The sequence below is a fragment of the Carassius auratus genome, chromosome 21, assembly GCF_003368295.1.
Source record: "Carassius auratus strain Wakin chromosome 21, ASM336829v1, whole genome shotgun sequence".
NCBI classification, from domain to species: Eukaryota; Metazoa; Chordata; class Actinopteri; order Cypriniformes; family Cyprinidae; genus Carassius; species Carassius auratus.
The window spans coordinates 6687429-6711663 of NC_039263.1; the positions used below are offsets into that span (position 1 = coordinate 6687429).

Genomic DNA, 24235 nt, shown 5'->3' on the forward strand with positions numbered 1-24235 from the left:
ATAAAAGGCCTCCCAAGGAATAATACAGTTAGAGAAGCAACTTGCTCTCTGCTAGATACATGATGCAGTCGGGTCCGTACCTGAGGCTCCAACATAACACATCTTCCATCTGAACTGGATGGTGCTGTTATTAACAGTACAATCTGCTTGTGCTCAGTCACGATCTGGCATCTGCTGGGATCTTCAGAGCAACACTCATCCCCCTCAGGTTAGAGAGGCTTTGTGCTCACGCAGGGCACTTATGCCACAGCACAGGGCTGGCTCGCTTATTCAGAACACGAGTGCGGGCCAAAGGCCGTCTTCAGAATTACTGCACAGTACACTCCGCTGAGAGCCCTTTGATGAAGAACCAACTCCATGAGGAACTGAAGCCATCATTGACAAAAACCGAACGAGCTGCATTCTATTCACCACATCTTATTAAAAAGGTGTTAATGAGCATTTTCCACTTCCTTAACACGAGAGCTATTTCGGGTTTAACTATAATTAGACTGCGTGCACAGCTTGCTGACTTAAAGGCCTTTACCCACCAGGGGCATGTTTTCAGGTCATCATAGTTCAAGCGATATGGAAAAAGTCTGATGTGAGCTTTTCAGAACGGGACCTTGATGGAACACCCTGATGTGAGTGATTAAGTGTGGCATGTTACGGGTGTTTCAGGAATTACATTAATCTGAAATGTCATGGCTAAACTAATGAAAAGGGGGACGGGGGGAGAATGGGAGGCAGAGGCTTGACATTGTGTTTTTTGTCGCAGCACAAGGTATTTCAAAGCCTTCCACATCAAATCACTCTAAAGCCTATTAATCCAGCCTTTCCACACAGTTGGGGAGGCAGGGGGTATGGAAACCTTCCACAGGGGAGTGCAACTGACTCTGCTGATAAAGTAATTAAAGTGTAGAAAGAGCTCTCGTTCAGATAGATGACATAAAATAACCATGGCCGACATGTTCATGCCTCTATGATAGACCCTTTCTCATTGGAGAACGATCAATGACAAAATAACATTGAAAAGGTATGTGGTCTCCAAATGACATTTGAAGAACACTGAAGGGTCTATCTATCTCCAGACAGCACTGAATCAAGATACCGGAGATAAGCATATCTATTTGAAATGGAGTCCACAACAAAATGCAGTAAGAAAATGAAGGGAAGCAGCTAGTGTGAATTTCTTTTCGGATTACTGTGGTAATATTACAGCACTGTGCCATTACAAAGGAAATTGTAGGTTAATACAAACAGAAACCTAAACAACGGACTTAACACAAGCATAATTACTTGTACCGACAAAAAAGTTTTAATATACATCCTGTAACCTATTTCAACACAAACATATGCATTACTACTATTTAACTGATCATATTTGCCAATATGATTGCAAAAATAAGTGTCATGCTGGTCAAATACAGCGACCAGGGAATATAATACAATGTACACTTATTGACTTTGAGTTACAGTACTTAAGATTTTTTGTGTCCATTACTACTTTTATTGTATGGAAAAGATAATCTTGCTCATACTGCAAAACATCTCTATTGTTAAATCATCTCTTCTGCAAAAGATGCCAAACTCGAACCCAATGGTCAAAGGCATGCATGTTTCGCAAGTTTACATAGAAAAACAAAGGAAAAGCAAGGCAGTGAAAGGCAAAAACACATTCTGGATGAACAGCCTTTAAATAATGACAGAATTATCATTTTCATATTCTAGAGTCTAACCCCAAAAACCATTTTCCTTTGTATCAAACCACAAAGATCCCCAAGATTAGAGGTGGTTTAATGCACTGGGTTGAATGTCTGTGCTGAGGCAGCCAGAAGCCCACGCAATCATACGAGAATTTAAAGAAGATTATAGAGGGTTAAGATGATGGCTAGAATTTACAAAGCAAAAGACCTCGCCGACCGATAGCATAGTGTACTAAAAACACATTACGGTAACAGAAGAGTTTAATATTACAGAACGAATCTAGAAAGGTATCAACGAGAAAAAAAAAAAAAAAAAAAAGATTGAGAATGATTTGCATGCGGTGCAAAATGAAAAATGTAGTGTGTCATTAGGCAACTGCGCTGTCAAATTCTTGGCTAACCCTCTGTTCTTTATGATAAAGCTGAACAACAGATAGTCTCAGCCTCAGACGTCACACCTACCTACCGTTGGCTGAACGTCTGATGCATATGTCAAATAAAAGTGGAAACACTTCAGGAGTATCAAAGTCATCATCGGATTGGTTGAATTATACAGGATTACCAGGGACGAATGTTTTGCATTCTTTAACGTTCTGCCTGGAAACAAACATGCCGTGACACCCAACCCCCGCACGAAAGAAGAAAGCCATAGTGTTTACAACTGTGACGACGAGCGCTTATCAGGATCAACTAAATGCTGGATTCTCAAAAGTATATGAAATATTTAAAGTCCGCGGCATAGATTTTTTAAAATACGTCTGAGAGTTTTATTGTGTTACTGTTATTGTGGCGACATTTCCATGCCCCGAAACATGATACTGAACAAAACAAACTGTGATTGGTCGTTTGACATGTCTGTTAAACGGCCTCATTGGTGGGCCTTGGCCAATGAAAGCTGCCATGGATTCCAGACCTTCAGCCGTCAGTCTGAAGGTCTGGCTATGCAAGACTAAGCAACAGATGACTATTTGCCATGGGCACCTGCGCCCCGTGACAAAAGCCAAACAAAAGCTGGCCTTGAAAATTAAACAAACAGCTTTAAGTTGTCTCCATGTCAGCTTGATCACTAATTGAACCTTGGTCACATAACAGCCCAGTTGGGTAAGATAAAAGACACTTCCCAACAGCCATATTTGTTTTGCTGCTTTCTTTACAGTGTCTTCAATCATTTAACCTTGTCAAGAGAACCATCTTCACCATCATGAATTGCGTGTCCCATTTCTCATTTTCGCTCTGAGCACTGCTTAATTACACATCTCAGCAGTGCCTGTTCATGTGTGAGTCTGTCAATGTGTGTGTGTGTGTGTGTGTGTGTCCTGCCCCCCTCCGGAGACAGCCTTTGCTTTCACACCAAACATCAGATATTCTTGGCTGAGAGTACACAGAGCCTGTGGAAACTTCCAGCGACATGAGGCAGTGCTGGGAATCACATCACGTATTCAACCAGCTGGAGCAAATAGCTGCAAATAAGAGCTGCCTGTTCTCAGTGGTGGAAGCCACAGGTTCCAAGCGCTATCAAATATCTTTAGTTTGTTGGTTTTACAAAGTACAGAACACATCTAGATCACAAAAGTGCAGGCTGACCCAAGTTCCTATACCAGATGATGACCTCTCTGCGCAAACGACTTGATAAGAGGATCTGGGAAGCACCTGTTCACTGGAATCAAGCTGAAAGGGAGATACTCTGACACAAATGAGGGCTGATGGCCCACAGAACTCACAGTGCTTACTATAACGCTACATTTAATGCTAACTAGGGATGCAACAATTCAATTTTTTCAGAACCAAACCGATCCCGAAGATTCTGAGTATCTACTGATACCGATCCAGTCCGATACCAACACAGTTTTTTTTAAATTCAATTTCTATACTTCTCTGTGTTGACCTGATCGTCACTCTTTTGTGTGTTAAACACTATCTACTACCAGTGATGGAGTACTCGAGTCCGACTCGAGACTCCATTCTCTGGACTCGTGACTTGACTTGGACTCGTGGACTGATTACTCGTACTTGGACTCGGACTCAAGGATATATAAAATCGGACTTGAGCATTCATCACGTTGTTTTTGACTAAAAATGTTATAAAAAAAATGTTTCGTGCCCAAGACCGGCCGCAATCTATTCTTTTCCCTAACAGGCACTGCTACAGTTCGCTCTCTTTGCTTGACAACACACTCACTGATGTCATTTACTTTCACTTTACTTTTTTCCCAAAGCGCTCGGGCATTCAAAATGCCTACCAATTCAGTTCGTTGCTATTGTTTCCTCAAAAAAAAAAAAAAAAAATTCCAATACGGGACTCGAGACTCGACTCGGACTCGAGCTCTGGTAATGGTGACTCGACTTGGACTCAACTCGGACTCTTCTTTGGTGACTCGGACTTGGACACGGACTCGAACACTGAGACTCAAGACTCGACTCGGACTCGACAGTTGGTGACTCGACTACAACACTGTCTACTACATATAGACAACTTAATTTGAATAAAAAATAACAAATGAAAAATTATACAATCACAATCTATGACAAAAATACTATTATAAACCAGGTTAGTGGATAGTTCAGCAACTAAAGACACTAGAAAAATCAAGGGTGCACAACAATTGTATAAAATCTAGTGAAATATTTTGTTTACAAATAAAAGTGAATATGTCCAAAATCTGGTAAAATGTTACACATTGCTCCTTGTATTGTTGTAAAATACATTAACGAAAAACAAGTATATACATTTATATAGAAATCTAAAAGACGTTTCTTTTAAATGTATAGCAAGGTAATAGGATACAATAAGAAAGTCTATTAATAATATTTGATTGCGCAGAAAAGTATTATAATACTAAAGGCGTCAATATAGAGTGGTACAGAGCGCTTATGCACATCCCGTGTACAGAATGAGGAACTTGAAACAAAACCCAGTCACAAGTGCACAGGCAGCGGAGCCCTCCGAGTCCACATAGAACAGTAAGTACAACACACAATGCTGCTCGGCTCTGTGTTCATCTTCACCTCTCTCTTCACAGCAGTTCAGTCAGCGTATTGTTTGAGTACCGTATTTTCTGGACTATAAGTTAGGGCTGGGCGATATATCTAACGATATGATCATGCACCTAATCAGTAAAGCTGCTTCGGTTATCACCGCTAAAATCGACATCACTTGCTTATAATTGGAGTGGCATTTAATACACAGAGCCGTAGATCGCTGACAAGCTACGCCATATCGAGTTCATTATCGCAGATGAAGCGCCTTCAATAATGAACGCGATATGGCGTAGCTTGTCAGCGATCTACGGCTCTGTCTATTAAATGCCACTCAATATAATGACAATATAGTGACAGCTATGGTGATGACAACATCTGTTCACCAAAACATTTATCCGCATAATATACAGTAATAAAAAAATTTTTAAAAGACAGCTGTAGTTCCCACAGATTCTGCTTTATAATAAACAGTAGCAACATTTTAGGTTTCACAGGACTGAACTTACATTTGCAGTAAAAAAAAAAAAAAAAAGGTAAATTTCGTTAACTGGTATAATGTTACTATTAAATTCTGCTACTCTGTTTTGTACCTGTATTATATACTGATAACCACCATAACAAAACACATAAAAGATACACAAATTTGAGTTCATCACAAGTATCTACAAGCTGTGCTATATTAAAAGGGTCATATGGTTTTGCTTAAAAGAACATTATTTTGTGTATTTGGTGTAGTGCAATGTGTTTATGGGGTTAAGGTAAAAAAAAAAAATTTGTACAAAGATACTGTACATTATTGTTGCTCCTTTATGCCCCACCTTTCTGAAACGTGATGATTTTTACAAAGCTTTACAAGCGTGACGAGACAAAACCAATAAAATCCATTACAAACGAGGCATTTGTTGCATCCAGTGGGGACATAATTACTCATTATTATAACTTATAATGTATTTTTGTTTGTTGCGTTGCATATCGCACTGCATAAACTTAAAACCATGTCTGCATTTGTGATCGAAGAATTGACAAACAAGTGCTTTACACTGTTCAAAACTTGTGTTTGAATAATCAGTGGCAAATTGCCGACAAACAGGCGCCAGAATGTGCTTGCCCCACTTTATAGAAACAGCCTTTGTGCACAGAAGCATTTTAGGCTACTGGTTCAGGAAACAGTCCTCATCCTTCATAAAATGCACTGCACATATCTGAATATTTGGGCTGAATATCTGGAACACTGTTGTAAATACAACTTAACCACTGATTTTCTAGTTGTGTCCTCTTTTGGAAGACCAAGCAAAGTATTTTCACTTTCACAACGAAACACACAGCATCTCCAAAACATGGTGGCGGCAGCAACAGTGAGAATAAAGGTTACACCTCTGCATGAACATTTGGGTGGTGTTATGTGGTGGCATGTTAGAACGAGCCGTTTTAGGAAGGCGTGGTTGACTTAATTTTTATAAAGAATCTCTCTTTGGATTTGGGACTTTAGTCTTTGCAACTTTACAGATCTTCTTTACGGACCAAGAGCTTGTAAAACACTCCAAAGAGAAAGGAAAAATTTAAGGTGCACACAAATCCAAATAAAACATGATGGTAACACACGTCACTTAGATGCATTAAATAATTAAGGAACATAAGAGGTAAAATAACACTCAAAATGTACATAACTGATAAAATGTAATAAGAAACAATTGTTTAAACAATATATCACAAAGAAAATTGAGAATGAGACAGTGTACATTTGTTTACTGTAAATTATAAGACTAAGATTATCATTATAAGATGACTTCATTTTTAAGTCTGTACATTTAACAGTAGGTTCCTAAAAATGTCTTGTAAGATTGAGTTTTTTTTTTTCCCGTATATGGGAAGGGAATCAATAATTAAACAATTAGTAGCATATTATTATCACTATAGTGCTATACTGTACTATTTTTTTTTAAAAATTTTTTTACAGTGAAGAATCCATAGCATCTTTTTGGAAAGCTATTTTTTTAGTTATTTATAATTAATAAATTTGGCTTTAATGGACAGGAAAGTCTAAAGACAAGAGTGACAAGAAGGGAGGTCGTCTTACAGGGTTTTCTTTTTTTCTATATTACACTCAATTTGCTTGATAAAATTATGTTTTTTTTAAAAAAAAAGAAAAAAAAATATTATTTTTACATTTAAAATTTAGAAATAAAAATAATTTTTATATCCTGATATTAGCCCTCTGGCTTGAATGCTCTGTTTGAAGGGGCGTGTCTGCTGTGAGACTCAGAGTAAACCACAACTGTTGTGATTGGCTGACATATTTGCATTCGAAATGCGTATTACTTGTGGAAACCCTCTCATATATATATATATATATATATATATATATATATATATATATATATATATATATATATATATATATATATATATATATATATATATATATTTATTTATATATATATATATATATATATATATATATATATATATATATATATATATATATATATATATATATATATATATATATATATATATATACACACATTTTTCTTTTTACTATTACAGCTGTCGAGATTAACGAATCGTGGAAGTGTTGATTATATAATTATTTTTCTGATCTTTTCCCCATCACATGAAAGGCTGCAGTGATGAGCATTGAGTAGACGGAGTCTGTTTATCGCGTGAATGCAGTGATCGCGTCATTATTGCAACACGTTTTCTCCCACAAAATGCTTTCACCACAAATAACATCAAACACATGAATACAGTAAGAGCTTTGTTGTGCAGCATAACAGCGTCATTCATTGTAATGGAAGTTTAGGCAAGTTTGCAGATATACTCGCGACGTTTGACAGCTCTAAAAAAAAAGGGAGCGTTCTTTGATCGCTCTCTGTAGTTAAATCACAATTTAAATAACAGATTTGTTTCATGCTACTAAGAGAAACAACATGAAGTTGATCATTTAGTCACTGGCTTGATTCACTGATGCATAAACAGCATTAAACGATTTTGAAAAAAAGTCTGTGTGAACTTGAATGATTAGCTACACATCAGAAATCACTGATCACAGATCAGGCATTAATGAACACTGTTACTCACTGTTTGTGGCAGTGCTGTCGAATCCATATCATAAAAGTATATTTGTAACGCCTGTGCTGACATAGCGACTGGATTATATGTGAATATTTGGGCGGGCAAAGCAGAGAAAGGGGAGGTAACAATTCTCCTTATAACGTCACAAGGAGAAGACTCAAGATCAGCCCGTTTTGAGCTTCCATTTTCTCAAAGGCAGAGAAAGATAGAAAAAGCTCGATTTACACCGATTGCAATTTCTAGAAACTTGGGGACCATATACAGGCTAGGGGAACTCATTATAATGTTAAAAAACCTCAGAAAGTGAAATTTTATGTAATAGGACCTTTAAGCAAATATGCATTTATATAATTTAAACAAATCTCTGAATGACTAATGAACATTTCATTTCACAAACCTTGCAAACTTAGTTGAATCCCGTTGTGAGATCTTGTGAAATGTATGTGTATTCAGCATGATTGCGTGTTCTCTGTGTGACGGTCAGTCTGTGTGAATTGAATACTTTAAAGGAACACTCCACTATTTTTGAAAAAAGGCTAATTTTCCAACTCCCCTTGAGTTATACAGTTGTGTTTACCATTTTGGAATTCATTCAGCTGATCTCTGTGTCTGGCGGTAGCACTTTGGCTGTAGCTTAGCATAGATCATTGAAACTGATTAGACAGCATCAGCATCTTGCTCAAATATGACCAAAGAGTTTAGATATTTATCCTCCTTAGACTCTTCTGTAGTTATAGTGTACTAAAACTGATGGAAAATTTAAAGTTGTGATTTTTTTTTTTAGGCAAATTAGGAGCATTACTCTCATACCGGCTTAATAATCAAGGAACTTTGCTGCTGTACCACGGGTGCAGGCGCACTAATATTAAGCAGCACCTGAAAATAGTCCCCAGCTAACTTCCAACTGTAGCCTATGTTTAGGCGCTGCATAATATCATTGCGCCTGCTGCACCTGTGATACAGCAGCAAAGTTCCTTAAGACTTAGTACACAATGTAACTACAGAAGAGTCAAGTTTTAAATAGGAAAAATATAGAAACTCTTTGGTCATTTTTGAGAGAGATGCTAACGGTCTAATCAGATTCAATGATCTATGCTAAGCTACAGCTAAAGTGCTACCGCCAGAAATCGGCAGAATGGAATATTAAACGGTAAAACCCAACTGTTTAACTCTAGGGGAGTTGGAAAATGAGCCTATTTTCAAAAATAGTGGTGTGTACCTTTAAACTTTAAACTCGTTATTTCAAATTATACATTGCTTTATGCATTTGCCCACTATCATGTTCATGTCATTTTCACTGTGTGCTGTATGTAAAATGAGTGTTGCCCCTGCTTTATTTGAAAAATATGATTCCCTGTGCACACAAACCTCCCAGAATACTGAGTGCCCTGTTGGTTACAGTGTTTACTTCCTTGTCATTCCTAACAACACCCTTTATGACTACATTCACAATATAGCATGTACCTTATAGGGAAGTAAAAAAAAAAGTTTAATCTATCTATCTATCTAATATATATATGTATATATATACTGCCAAAGTATCTAGAACTCTATGCCCTATCTTTTGCCCATCATCACTCCACCCCTCAATCACATGTACACAGACACACGTTCTAAACAAACAGGAGCAGTTCTAGTACAGCTTATAAACCCTTACGAGTATGTCATGCTGCTGTAGTGTAAAATAACTGAATGGTTTTTATATTTATGCACTGTATACCACTTTAACAAATCTAAAGAATCCATTTATCTATCTAATCTAGCTCCAGTTATGTATGACAAGGCCAAAAATATACTACCAGAAATAAAACCGGTCGGCCGACATTTTAAAACGTGCTACTATGATTAATGTAATGGCTTACGTAAATGTAATCAAATGCGTCAAGAAGACAATGTCTACATTACAATCATTCGCTTTGTAAGATTAGCATCAAACCATCCCAGACAGCGTCATGGTAGGCAACTGTCAGCTTCTAAAATCCAACAGAGCTGTTTGGAAAACAAAACAGGCAGGGCAAAGTTAGTCATCCAAGCGTCTGGCACATGTTGCTTTGGGCCCAACTCAAGCAGAATTTGTCACAATGTGCCATGAGAGAGCAGAAGCAGGCAAATTAAAGTGATGCAAATGTACAAAACAATGATCCACATGTTACAAGGTTCACACCGACAGTAAAGGCAGCATCAAAGCAACCGGGAATCATTCATTTAAATGAAAACTGCCAGTTTCTGATGACAAAAGCCAAAAGATACTGCCGACGACGTGAGAAAGTTGAGTTGAGCTTAAAAGCAAATGAGCAGCAACACGTTGGGGTGACTACCAACGGGAGTGCACAGAGACATACAACACCTTTTAATATAAAGTGTGTGTGTGGGGGGGGGGGGGGGGTGCATTATCTAGACATATGCATTATAAGCTGTAATTATACTGACTTTAAAAGTTTTCTTTAAGTTAGATTAAACTATTATTCTCAATGTTTTATTAAACATATAATTAATATTCTTTAACAAAGATAAAAAATAGCATTTCATAAAGCTTTGAGTAGACCTAAATAAAGCCTGTTCACACCAAAAACAATAACTATAAACATAACAAAAATAATTATATTAGCATCCAAATCAACGGTCTGTTTATTATATACACTGCAGTTTCATCGCCTGCTACTTTAAATGCTCAAGCTCTTTAAAGTTGGGTGGTTTCTGATTGGCTGTCAATGATTTTCTTTTCTATCGCATATATGGCCAAGTTTTAACAAAAGCATAAAACCTTTACTTTATAGTTCTAATTATCATCCTTGATGTGAACAGGCCTCTTTAGGCCTGGCCAACATGGGTCATTCACTGCTTTTCGTTAGCTATTTTTGAGGCAGATCATTGTGCCAATATTATCTACACACCTGGAAAGGGAAGATGTTCTCGCTCCTGCTGTCATCCATCCAGGACTTGGGGTTGAATCCGGGGCTGGTGCGGGAGTACTTCTGCTGGGGCATGTGGTTGTTGGGGAAGGTCTTCTTCAGAGGTGAGATGGAGTTGAGAGGTGTCATGCCACCATTCAAGCCACGGCGGTACTCACGGCCCTGGGAGCCACCCCAACCACCGTAACCCCCACCTGGGCTCCACGAAGTGGAAGAAGGAGAGGGTGAGGTGCTCTGGTAGCTGCCCCAAGGTGAGGGAGGCTTGCTCATGTTGTTGGAGAGATGCGGCAGCTGGCCGAAGGGGGCGCTGCGGTGGGGGAACGGCGGCTGATGGGGACTGGCCGGAGAACGACGATGCTGCTGGTGCTGGCTGTGAGGGTGCTGGAAGTGGGGGTGAGGTGGGTGGTGCTGGGAGATGGGACCGATCTGAGGGGAGAAGTTCCCCCCGAACCCCGGGCTGACGTGGTGGGAGAAATTCTGGAACAGCAGAGGGCCGTTGTTGGCTGAGGCGGCCGGGTTGAAGAAGCTGATGTCCTCATTGATGATGGTGGAGGGGGTGGCGGGGATAGCAGCCGACCAGTTGTTGAAGCTGGTCAGGGAGGAGGAGGAGGTGCTGGACTGGGCAGCTGTGCCTAGTCCCGAGGGCTCCTGATAGTCAAAGGGCGTCAGCACGGGGGACTCTAAACGCAGCTTCTCCTTGCCGTTGGTCCCATCGGATGACCCACTCTCCACTTTACTCTCTTCAGCACGAGCCTTTTCCAGCTCGGAGATGATGGCGCTCTCCTGGTGTACGGGGGAGAGCTGCTGCTGCTGCTGCTTCTCTTGGGTCTCTTGCAGCTCCTGCTGCTGGGCTTTGGGCTTCTCTGAGCCGAGGATGTCATCTTGCAGGTTGCTGTGAGCGCCGGCCGCCGGGAACAGCCAGGTCGAACCGCTGCTGCTGCTACCATTTCCAGCAGGGGTGCTGTTTATGAAAGCGGCGGGGCTGGCGGTCGCATTCTGGTGGTGGTGTGGCGCTTGCAGGTGAGGGTGGATTCGTACTGGGAAAGCAGACTTGTTGCCAGTGTTGTTCTGCACTAAGACTCCAAACCCGTAATCCCCCATTTATGTTCTCCAGTTCAACCTGGCTCCGACACAGTTGTTCTTGCTTCCTAAGCCCTGAAATAAGAACGCATATCCATGGTTAAAATACTCCATGACGCAGTTGCTCAACATAATTCATGACATACTGGAAACGCTGAGGACACCCTTTGGTGAGAGACTATGTCTGGCCAGACGTCACAAATACTGACAGGACAGATAAATGTGATCAACATCGCCAGGATATTTATGGTATGACAGGTTTATGTTGTCAAGTATTATACCATACTGGCTATAACACAAGTTATAAATGTCTTTCAGGCTCTAATTATAGATTCGTGACGACTCTTCAGCTAGCAGCTAGCTACCGGCTTATTCAACAGGAACTGCTAAAAGGCTTCATATCCACCGAAAGGCCGACTCGAACGTGTTTTTCTGACGCAGGAAAAAAATACAGTAAGATAGCTTCCTCGATAAAGTATCGCTGTTGATATAATTTAAATATCTAAAGGGGAAAAGAATCCTTAGTATTCGCTTATCTTTTCAACGAACGAATGCTCGAGCTGAAAAAATGATGACGTCTTCTGCTCTCGCGCTACAATAATCACAATATTGCACGATTTAACACATATAAAAGCACAAATACACATCTTATATTAGGGAGTTATGATAAAAACGTTCACAAAAAAATAAAAATACATTTACTTATCACCTTAGTGGCTGATCCCAGCGATGACTGAGGACAGACACTCGATCCAGATATATCACAACGCAAACTAACAACGCAGAAGCTCGAATAAACTTGGTGATCGGTTACGTTACTTTAATCTGACAGGAGTGTCTATTTTTTTCTCCGTTCCTCGTCTTGACGTGTCCTGCCTTCTCAATGACACAGCCCTGTCTCGCTTTAGCCAGCTGCTAACCTTTAAATCACTTGCTTAGACGATTCTACGTCATTGACTTCAATATAAAGAGACTAGTTTAGTTACTGGTGAACTGCAATGCGTTCATGCGTCCTTTTCATTGTTAAATAATCGGTTGTGGTTTTTTTTGTTTGTTTTTTTTCACCAGCGCTCTGCTTGCTCCCTTCGCTACGCTGCCGCTGCTGTCCTTTTCCTCTCCACGGCACAATCTACTGAAGCCAAATGACAAGGAGACCCAGTCCACACACACTTCCGGCTAAAGCTCCGCCTCCGCCGCGTCAGACCACGCCCACTGGAACCTCACAAGCCGTATGTTCCGCCCACGCTGGTGGAAGACACGGGCTTTAATTGGTCAGAGCGTACGGTATTCCCGCCCACTGTTTCCTAATTTGGAAGCGATTCATAAATATGTGTCTCTCCTTTAAGGTCATTCGAGTAACGAGGTTCCGCCTTTTCCATTTACGTCTTGTAATCTCCTCCCTGTAAGGTCAACAAGGCTTCAAAATATTTAGTATTTTCTATCTATCTCTCTCTCTCTCTATCTATCTATCTATCTATCTATCTATCTATCTATCTATCTATCTATCTATCTATCTATCTATCTATGTTTTTTTTATATATGATCTTTATAGCCATTTTTCATTGTTTTATAGTTTTTATGTTGAAAAATATGGTAAGCACGATTAATGTTGAAAGTGGAGGTCTCAGTGGCATATACAGTATATGCAGCACCACAAAATGCCATGCAACATGTTTAAATGTATATACCCTCCTGCAATTTCCCTGATATCTTTCCTGTCCCCTGGTCATGTGCAAATGTGTGTCCTTTCTTAAGACGCTGGAAGGAACTTGAATCAGCAGGGGCTGGCTTTTCCCAGTTGCAATGACACCTGCTTGCACCCTTCTTCCCTGTTTTAAGCGACCCGGATCAATCTCATTACCAACAAATGGGTCGGAGAGCAGGGAGGAGATTGGCTCTGAATATAACAGCTGTGCCCTTAGACAGAGGTCTCATTAAGGCCTGCTGCTGACATTGCTGCTGTTTTCACTCCATAATGGAGCTCCTCCACCATCCTCATTTAGACTTCTCATAGCACTAGGTCTACTAACAATGAAGCCCGATTGTAGAAATCAGCTTCTGTGGGTGACATCTTAGGTACATCTTAGGTAACCCGACTACAAATACATAAATGAAAGTCATAAAAAATTGCTGTACGGACTGAAATTGTTTTATTATATTCCAAAAAAGACAATGCAGTCAACGATAAAGGAAATCAGTCATTATACTAAAATATTTGACCAATCAGACTGAATCATCCAGGGAATATAGTAAAGTGGTGGATTGCCAGTAAATGAACAAGTAAGTATGGGTAAACTAAAACCCACACTAAAATCAAATTGTTTAAAAAACAGGCTGTACAATAGCTTTGGCTGCATACGAAATTGCATTCTTCCTAACTACCAACAAAGTTTGTCTGAATTAACAGTACTCATAAAAGAGTGGGCAAAAAGTACCCAGATGTACATACGATTCAGAAGTATGCATATTATTGATGCTTTATTGATGTGATATTGACAAGATGGCAAATATAGTACATCCATATCATATTCATACTGCAAACATCCATAAAGAACTCTTTTGCAATCGTGAAATAATCACTTAATCATACTTAAGAGAGTGTGCGATTTCGGACGCAGTCTATACTTTAAGTAGTATTTTCTGACTCTATATTTTTCCCTTTCATTTTTCCGATAGGGATTAAAAATTACAAAAAGTTCAAATCAAAATTCGTGTGAATTAGCCACCTCGTAAAATACGTATGAATTGGTCGTGTGTCACGGTTTTACGCTGCCTGAAGGAATACGGAGTCGAGGATAAACGGAATAAGGTTTTTAATATATCCAACACAGGGGATATCCAACATGGAGCACAGAGGTAGCCACACGTAAGTAGCAAATGCAAATGAAGACCCGACAAAACAGAACTGAAAGGACAAGGCTTAAGTACAAAGGATAATTGGGGAAACACAGGTGGATGGAATCATAAATTAACAGGGACATGGAACACATGAGGAAGAGAATGGACACACCTGGGAACTAATCAAACACGGAAAGACAGAAACTGGGTCATGGGCAAAAACACATTAAATGAGTCCAGGTGTGTGACAGTACTCCCCCCTCCCGGTAGGTGCGTCCTCGCACCGTAGAAACAACAGAGGGAGGCGTGGGTGGGAACTTGGGAGGAGGTTCCGGTGGAGGACGGACTTCCAGGAGGGGGCCAGCAGACAGGGACCACAGAAGGAGGAGCCAGGGAGGAGATGGAGGAAGGAGCCAGGGAGGAGACAGGAGCAGGAAGAGCCAGATGGTCCACCAGAGACCAGCCAGGACGGAGATCCAAGGTGGAGTCGACGGCGGGAGGAGCCATGGTGAAGGAAGGGTCGACGACACCAGGGAGCCGACAGGCGGAGACTGCACCGGTGGGTGAGGAGCCCAAGATGGAGCAGCACAGCCGCAGAGCCAGGGTGACGACGAGGTTCCGGAGGGCCTAGGTGGAGCAGAAGGCTCAGGCGACCAAGGCGGAGGCGGGGTCCTGGCAGACCGCTGTGGAGCCGGAGCGACCGAGGATGGAGGTGGAACCGGAGGGAAGGAGGAGCCTGACAGAGCCGGAGGGATGGAGTGACGAGGTGGAACCAGAGGAGAGGAGTCCCGAGGTGGCGGATGGTCGACGACTGACCAAGGTGAAGCCGGAGGGACGAGGGAGCCCGGTGGAGCAGGTGGGATGACAGGCCACGGTGGAGACGAGGGAGCTAAGAGCCAAGGCGGAGCCGCTGGGTCGAAGGACCGAGGAGGAGTCCAGGGCTCGGAGGCTGGAGGCGGAGACAGGGCCTTAACGCGCCAAGGCGGAGCTGGAGACTGGCAGTCCAGCGGCGAACCATCGCGCCCCGATGGCGCGGACTGAGGGTGAGCTGCGGGACTGACTGGCACCAGCAGGGATGGCGAGGAACTGGCTGGTCTAGGAGGAGGAGAGAGGAGAAGGATGGGAGGAAGGACAGGAGGATCAGGACTGGACGGAACCAGCGAAAGAGTAGAGGGACCAGCAGGTTTGGGAGGAGGCGGGAGAGGGAGGCTGGGAGGGAATACAGGAGACACAGAAGATTCAGGGCTGGGCGGAACCAGTGGTGAAACAGAAAAATCAGAGCTGGGCGGAACCAGCGGAGACACAGAAGATTCAGAGCTGGGCGGAACCAGCGGAGACACAGAAGATTCAGAGCTGGGCGGAACCAGCGGAGACACAGAAGATTCAGAGCTGGGCGGAACCAGCGGAGAAACAGGAAACTCAGGGCTGGGCGGAACCAGCGGAGAAACAGGAAACCCAGGGCTGGGCGGAACCAGCGGAGACACAGAAAACTCAGGGCTGGGCGGAACCAGCGGAGAAACAGAAAACTCAGGGCTGGGCGGAACCAGCGGAGAAACAGAAAACTCAGGGCTGGGCGTAACCAGCGGAGAAACAGAAAACTCAGGGCTGGGCGGAACCAGCGGGGAAACAGAAAACTCAGGGCTGGGCGGAACCAGCGGAGAAACAGAAAACTCAGGGCTGGGCGGAACCAGCGGAGAAACAGAAAACTCAGGGCTGGGCGTAACCAGCGGAGAAACAGAAAACTCAGGGCTGGGCGGAACCAGCGGGGAAACAGAAAACTCATGGCTGGATGGAACCAGCGGAAATGGAGCAGAGGAAATGACTGGAGGAGGTAGGAGTGGGAGACTGAGAGGGTATACAGGGGAATCAGGGCTGGACGGAACCAGCGGGGAAACAGGAAAATTAGGGATTACCTCCGTAGACCAGTCCATCAGATCCAGAACTTGCTCCATTTGACTTTCAGAGACTGCATATAGCTCACCCTCAGTCGCAGGAGTGTGGGCAGGGCTTTCCTCCACGCCCTCGATCTCCACGAGGACTCCCACGATGCACGGTGTTGCCGGCTCACACACCTGGTCAGTCGTGCTCTCGAGATCCTGTTCCCTGACAGTGGATGGCTCGGGCTCTGCGGCTGCGGTGGGCTCTGGCTCCGTGCGGCGTGATGGTGGCTGGCTGGTCTCTGGGTCGGGAGTGGGGCTGGCGAGGTCCTCTATGGGGCAGACGGTGAGAGGTGACCCATTTCTCGCCAGAGTCCACTCCACGTATGCGGCGAAATCCTCTCGAGGACCATCTTCGGACGACAACGCTCTGCATTTGGAGTTCAGGCTGGTGTTGTAGAAGGTGCAGAGCGCGCCGTCCGGGTAGCTGGTGGCATTAGCTAATAAGGAAAACCATCTGGTGTGGTCCTCGAGAGAGCGTTCTTCCTGCTTCAGCAGAAGGATGAGGAATTCGGGACGATAGAGGGGATCCATAGAAACACTAAGAAAAGAAAAGACTTTGAAAACACAAAAACAAAACGGAGGGAAGAACACGCAGTTTTCTATTTTCTCTTTTAGGGTCGGGTCTTCTGTCACGGTTTTACGCTGCCTGAAGGAATACGGAGTCGAGGATAAACGGAATAAGGTTTTTAATATATCCAACACAGGGGATATCCAACATGGAGCACAGAGGTAGCCACACGTAAGTAGCAAATGCAAATGAAGACCCGACAAAACAGAACTGAAAGGACAAGGCTTAAGTACAAAGGATAATTGGGGAAACACAGGTGGATGGAATCATAAATTAACAGGGACATGGAACACATGAGGAAGCGAATGGACACACCTGGGAACTAATCAAACACGGAAAGACAGAAACTGGGTCATGGGCAAAAACACATTAAATGAGTCCAGGTGTGTGACATCGTGAGATAGCGTTGGAACTAACAGAGTTTGTCAGAGACAATAAAAGTAATCTGCTTGATTTCTATTCATCTAGTTCATTTATAGCTGGTGTTTAGCCTTTTACGTCGTGTTCATTTGTGAAGACTGTTGTGATAAACAAAACCTGCATCATAAACTTTTGTTATACAGAATAAATTTTCTGCAATAATCCAATACCCAATGGAAATATCTTGTTGGGAACCAGGGTGATGCTAACTTTAGGGTTGGCCTACAAAATGACATCAGTCACTGCAACACTGTAGACTCTAAATCTATTTATAGCATTTGCTTTTTCTAACAGTCTGATTTTATAAATAAAAGACACAGGCCTCTGGAACATTTCTTCCAGAGACCTCATATTAACCTGGGTCAATCAGCAACCAAAGAACTCTGATTGGCATCTAATTAAATACCAGTAGACAGTTCTCTTCATTAAACTCCTTTAAGCACTCATCTAACATTAATTAGAAAAGTTTAATAGTAATCCCAGTGGAATTGGCTATTAACACTGTCGCTGTGTACCTAACCCCTCACTCTCAGATTTCCTCTCCAGCACATTCTCATATGTTTAGTGTAGTTTATTCAGACACCTGGGCAGTCTGTTTGACATCTACACTTAATGTGGAATGAAGATGCCACCATGTTTAAACCCTGAGAACGGTTTAAAAAGCAGACAAAACCTGTCAGACTGGCTTCAATGGAAACACACCTTTGCAGCAGAGACCAAATGACCTCCATGCAAAATTATTCAGTCAGTCAAGCATATTTACATGCATTAAGGCATTTTGAATGAGGTTGGTGCATTTGAACAAGCAGATGTTCGTTTGTGTCTCGCTGTAAAGATTGAGCCACTGCAAACGCGACCCTGGTTCAGTCTCCGGTTTCATTTGCCAAAGAGCCAGAAAGAGTATGAATAAAACATAGAGTCCATTGAAAAATTAATCACCCCTACCTGAGGCATAATTATGGTACAATACTCTCCTCAAGAGAAGAGAGTGACGTTGTAACGAAGATGCATTGTGTTGTGTAATACTGCTTATTTTGTGTGCCATGAAATATTTAGCTAGTGTACACAGGCCTAAACAAAGCGATGTAAACTGAACACGCAACAGGGATCGTATTCTCAGTCGCAGCTGCAAGCAACTCGTTCTGGGTTCGCAGTATATTTTCATAGTCCCAACATATGTCTTAATATATCGATAGAATATTAAACTCACAAGATGGACCTTATTTCATTTACAATGTTTTTTTTTTTTTTACAAATAGCTCAATTTAGTTAACATTAACGTGAATTTTTAATAATTAAAATATTAATAATAATTTGGCTTAACCTATACAGTACTTTAAGTTAAAAAAAAATCTTAAAAATAATTATTTTTCTTTTTTGTTAATATTTAAAAGAAAAAATATATATTTTAAATTAATCATCAATTTATATTTTTTTGCTCTCATTATCAAAATCAAATAAGCCTTTAATTAAGGGATTAATTAATCAATTCCTAGAAGTGACATATTTTGGTGGGAAAGTTTTAGCGATTTGGTTGGTGATTCAAATGATGTTTTATTGATTGTCTCACTCAATAGTTAATGAAAATTTGTACACTTAGTTTTCAATAAATTATCTTTTATTTATGTATTTTTTTTTTATTCATTTCAATCAAGCAATCATTTATAGCTATAATTTATGTTTTAAATGCTTGAGCATGTTTCTGTAAAAGACTGGTACACAAATGTACATAAATACTATCTTTACAACAAAAGTATGTCCAGGTTTACATTAACATTAAATAGCTCAAAAGACACTCCATAACTGGAATAATCTGACTGCATTTAAACCGACAGGAAGGTTGAGCCAAAATGGCTGCACTGCAGAGAACGCTTGACAGTCACATACTCGAGCAATTTGCACAGTCATCTTGTATAGTCAGTACATTCAATCACACCTGGATGTAGTTTAGATGTTATATATTCTCTTGATACCCTATTATAAGAGCTCAGCATGCAAATGTTACACAATTGATCATTCTGCTGTGTCTGCTGCGTTCTTTGCATTGGGCCAAAGCTTGTGCATATTGCTCACCGTCTATTTGTTCTTTCTGGGATCCCTGAGGAATAAAATCCTTATTAAGCTGAAGGGACCAAGCATTCACAAGCACATCAGCTCTGCTTTTGGGAAGGAATGCGGATAGGCGGCCATTCACGTCAGTGAAGCATTTGCGATTTCATTAGTCCTCCGGGTCCAGAGAGGAATAAATTATAGACAATCAGCTCAGCATATGTATGCCTATGGGTGTGTGCATATGTATGAGAAATAAAAAGAATGTCTGCATTGAGTGGCAGTTTGCATTTAGGCATTGTCATGTGATTGTGACGTCCCAGCTTGCCATTCAAACCTGTATGACTTATAGAACACCAAAGGGAAAACTCGAAATTATCAAAATTTTCAGTGCAATTACAATGAATTGTACTGAGGCTTTTATGACCCAAAGAGGATGAAAAGCACAATAAATGAATCACAAAAGAAGTCAGTTTAAACTTGATCAATATTTTCTGAAGTCATGAAATACCTTTGTCTGAGAAAAGGACAGAAAAGTAATTGTTATCCTCAAATAATATTCTATGGTGAACAGTTCACTGAGTTGAACTGAATCACACTTTTGTGATTTGGATCAACCTTCATTTGGAAGTGAAACGAAAATGAGAATTGTTGCCAATGCAGGTAGCTAAACGAAAATTAGTTTATTTCATTTCAGTTAATGTTTATATTGTTACAAGTAATCTTTTTTGTTATCATGAAAAAAAACTATTTCACACTGTTCCTCGGACTGTTCATAATATGGCTTCATGCATACTTAATAGATACTTTTATAGTGCTTTTGAATAATTTCTGAAGCTTAATATCCTCATTCTCTATCTCCTTTAATAAGAAAAAGAGTAACCAGCACAATATTCAAAATTTTTCCTTTTATGTTCCACTTGAAATAAGAAAGAAAGAAAGAAAGAAAGAAAGTTAATTCCTCAATTTGAACTTTTGACGTCAAGGTCATACCAACACGCTTATGTCTGCATGTCAAAACACAATAGCAATTATAGGGGCTGGCCTCCAAACTGAAATAACTCACTCTTTCTCTCCCGCAAAACGCTCCTAACCCTGTGAAACGCTGACACGGCTGATCAGTCTGAGTGGTGGACGAAAAAGTGCTGAGTCAGCCTGGGCTGCACGTCCTCCTCCACAGCAGCGATGCTCAGAATGTGGCCTCATCAATAATGAACCGTTCCCTCGGCCTGCCGAGAGCCATAGCCATCACCCACTGCAGTGGCTTCAGTATCAGTCGGGTGTCAGCGAAGGCGAGATAATGCATGTGGGCTATAGCAGCATGCTGGTGCACAATGCGCTGTTGGTAACTGGGATGGCCCCGGGCATTTCGGGATTGGAATAATTAAAACTGTTATTCAGCTTCATAATATCACTGACAAACTCCTGCTAAGTTAACATCGCTCCAGATGTTCCCATCCCTCATATGCTGCTTTAAATTCCTGTAACAAAAAGCTGCAAAACCAGGTGGTTTCCCCGGGCTTCATACAGCTTAATTTCCTTCACAAGTTTGTTGCTGCCCTACTTAAACATGGGTGTTCCTAACTGTGTCTGCTTTGAATAAAGTAAACAGCGTTAAATTACAAAGAGATGGTGAGAAGTTCACCTACAAAACCTTTTAAACGTTAGTGCTCACCAACAGCAGCCTGTTACCTCAGAATTAAGTCATTATCTACAGTATATCTACAGTATAAAATAAAGTTTGTGTGTGTGTGTGTGTGTGTGTGTGCACATAGTAATTTTTAGCAACAACAACAACAAAAAAATTATAATAATAAATATCTATTATTTATTTATGTTAGTAACATAGAAAAAAGTCATTGCTGGCCCTTTTGATCAGTTTAATGCATCCTTTCTGAATAAATAATTCATTTCTTTCACAGAAGTAAAAGAATCTAACTGACTTTTGAATGGTAGTACATATACGGTCCATGTTACTATAATATAATAATTCTATATAATGTATTTTTCATATGCCTATTTCAATTTATTGATTACAGAGCATGACCTTTTCGTTGTTATCAGGGTTTGGGTAGAGAAATTGATTTTCCACCCGGCTATGTTCATAGTTCACAGAGTTCTCTATGAGGACGGCCGATGGTTAGCTGGATTGGGTAAGATATGGGACATGGGTCATGAATCAGTTTTAGTAGTACTTCAGTGCTATAATATGTCTGTAAGACTAGCCTGCTCAAGAAAACTCACCCCATCCTTCTCAAAAAGGCTTATATTTGGAGGCTTTTCCAAGAAAATTGATTTTTGCAGTGCTGCCTTGTAGGACATTTTCTGTATGTTTACATGAAGAATAAAAAGCTTTATTTCTTCCAAATAAATTATGCTATTGCCCATAGCTCAGGAATCATACCGCTATGGGATTCAAGTGATTTTTATGCTCTAGTTTTTGCTTTTTCTCGCTCTACTTTTTGTAGGGACTTTTTTTTTGCCAAAGAAAGTAGCACTAAAGTCAGCTGAGACCATTTGGTGAAAACTATTAATGTTTTGTACTCAATATATGTCTATATAAAAAAAGTGCTGTGACTGTTGTATAGCGATGGGAGGATAATAAACCATGGTATTACCATTTTACCTGTTCAAAAGCATGATACTGCCATGCATCCTTTAAATTTTTTTATGTAAATGTATTCCATTTCAGATAGAGGCACAATTATCCAAAAAGGTTTGGGAGAACAGGTATTAGTGCATCCCTGAAAACTTGAAAACTAAAATATTCTGTGCTTTAATACATTTTCACACAGTGAAATAAGTGAGGTGTTCAATGCTATTCTCATTCCACCTTACACACCATTTTTCTCTGTATAATTTGTAGGCCCAGGCTAGAGACAGATGGTGTGACGCTATATATCAGAGCAGCAATCTGCACTCCCATCAAACATTTACACATTTTCACCTCCCTTTCTGGAGCACACACTCACACACACACACACACACACACACACACACACACACACACACACACAATACTAGTAAAGTGCACTGTCTATCCCAGTCCTCTTCTCACTTAGCTCTGGATTTCGGTGGATTTTCCCTTCCCCCAGCATTCATGCCCACTCCCTGCTCCTGAAAAAGCTCCCGGGAAGAAGCTCAGTGGTGCAGTGTTTCAAGACTCCCCCATGTGGGAGCTGTCCTGAATGGGTCATTCAGAGGCCATCTAGCAACAGACCAACACATGGTCCAATCAAATTATACATACAGCCACATGTCAATAGATTGGCTGATCTGTACTGTTGGGCTAACGCTAAGAGAGATGACTAAGCTTAATTTGGTGTCGTTTATGAAATCTGTCAGCTGACCCTGTTAATCCTAATATGCTGATAGTTGAATAGACTTAATGTTCTTGCACTATATATGTCATAATAATTTGTATTTAGGTATTTGAGAACAGGTTTTCCCTTCTTTATACCATTCTTATATTTTTATATTTACAGTAACTTCCCTGTCAAATTCCCCATAAGAGCAGTCTTGGAAATAAATAAATAGTTTGGGCATTATAAATTACATACTAATAATATATATTTGTAATATATTAATATATTAAATTTGGTATAACAACACTAGATACTAAAAATTTGGTTGATTTGTGGATGATTGTGTTGATTTGTCATTCAGATGTTCAGATTTTGCTGGAATTAACATTCAAAATGTATTTTTTTTTTTTTTCAAAACCTTACTTTCGGTTTCCTGTATCTGTTGTTTTTCCACGAAAGAAGTAAATTAAGGTTTGTATTATCCATTTATTTGTCCAGTTACCATTGTTATTTTAGTGTTATTTATTTACTATTACTATACATCACAATTTATATAATAATCATATTTATAATAGTAATAAGTTTCAGTTTATATTTTTTTATATGTTTTACTTTTAGTAACTTTAGTAACTTTTTTTTCATTAATTTGCCAAGGCATCTAATATTTACAATTAATTTTTAAAAACTATAGTTTTAGGAAGCAATGATAACACTGCCAATCAATTGCCAATCATTTCTAAATTACCAAATAACAGTCGAAATATAAAGATCCACTACTTTCTTTTCAGGGTAGTAAAACCATTTCTGTACCCTGCCTTCTTGTTTTCAACATTAATAACAGGATCACATTACTACCTACAGTAGAGCACCAGTGTAATGCAGTGACATTTCCACATTACAATGGCCATACATTGCCTTATAAAGAATCCTTTCATTGGTATGCCTAAAATGTAGCTTCTTATTTTAATATGCAAGTGCATTCCATTCAAAATAAAAGGACGACTATCTAGTGACAAATTGCTGCGTTGGTTAAGCGTGCTCTCTCCTTGGCTGCAGTGGGAGTGAGGCGTGGGATGCAGTGATGCTCGGTGTGAAGGTCCGCTGTCCTTGTGTGGGGTGGCATGCGGCGGCTGCCGGGGCTACGTGGGCAGCGCTCACTCGGCTGTGTGCAGAACAGAGCAAGAGCGTCACGGTTAGAGGCATCGGTGCATTCAGCGGGGCGGACACACAGAGCCACAGCATGAACACACAGCCTCGTCCCGTGGGCCATCTGCAGACAGACACGACGCTGGTCCAAAATAAGGGCAGTTGGAGTGGTTGTAGATGAATGATTCAGTGACTCAGTGTAATCTAGATAATTATGGTATATGTGGCCACTGCACCC

General features: G+C 40.8%; 1 protein-coding gene across 4 annotated transcripts in view; it reads right to left on the reverse strand.

The window, feature by feature from the left end:
- The window catches only part of LOC113038340 (cytoplasmic polyadenylation element-binding protein 4-like), a 28344-nt gene extending 15431 nt beyond the window's left edge, over window positions 1–12913 (reverse strand). The window contains exons 1-2 of one of the 4 annotated variants that reach the window (XM_026195661.1): window positions 12441–12913; window positions 10634–11806 (exon numbers count right to left, since the gene is read on the reverse strand). In XM_026195661.1, coding sequence (XP_026051446.1) covers window positions 10634–11752 — 1119 coding nt within the window. In that variant the 5' untranslated portion in view covers window positions 11753–11806; window positions 12441–12913. The remainder of the gene's footprint in view (window positions 1–10633; window positions 11807–12440) is intronic. The other 3 variants (XM_026195664.1, XM_026195663.1, XM_026195662.1) reach the window with 3 other exon arrangements.
- Window positions 12914–24235: the final 11322 nt, after the last annotated feature.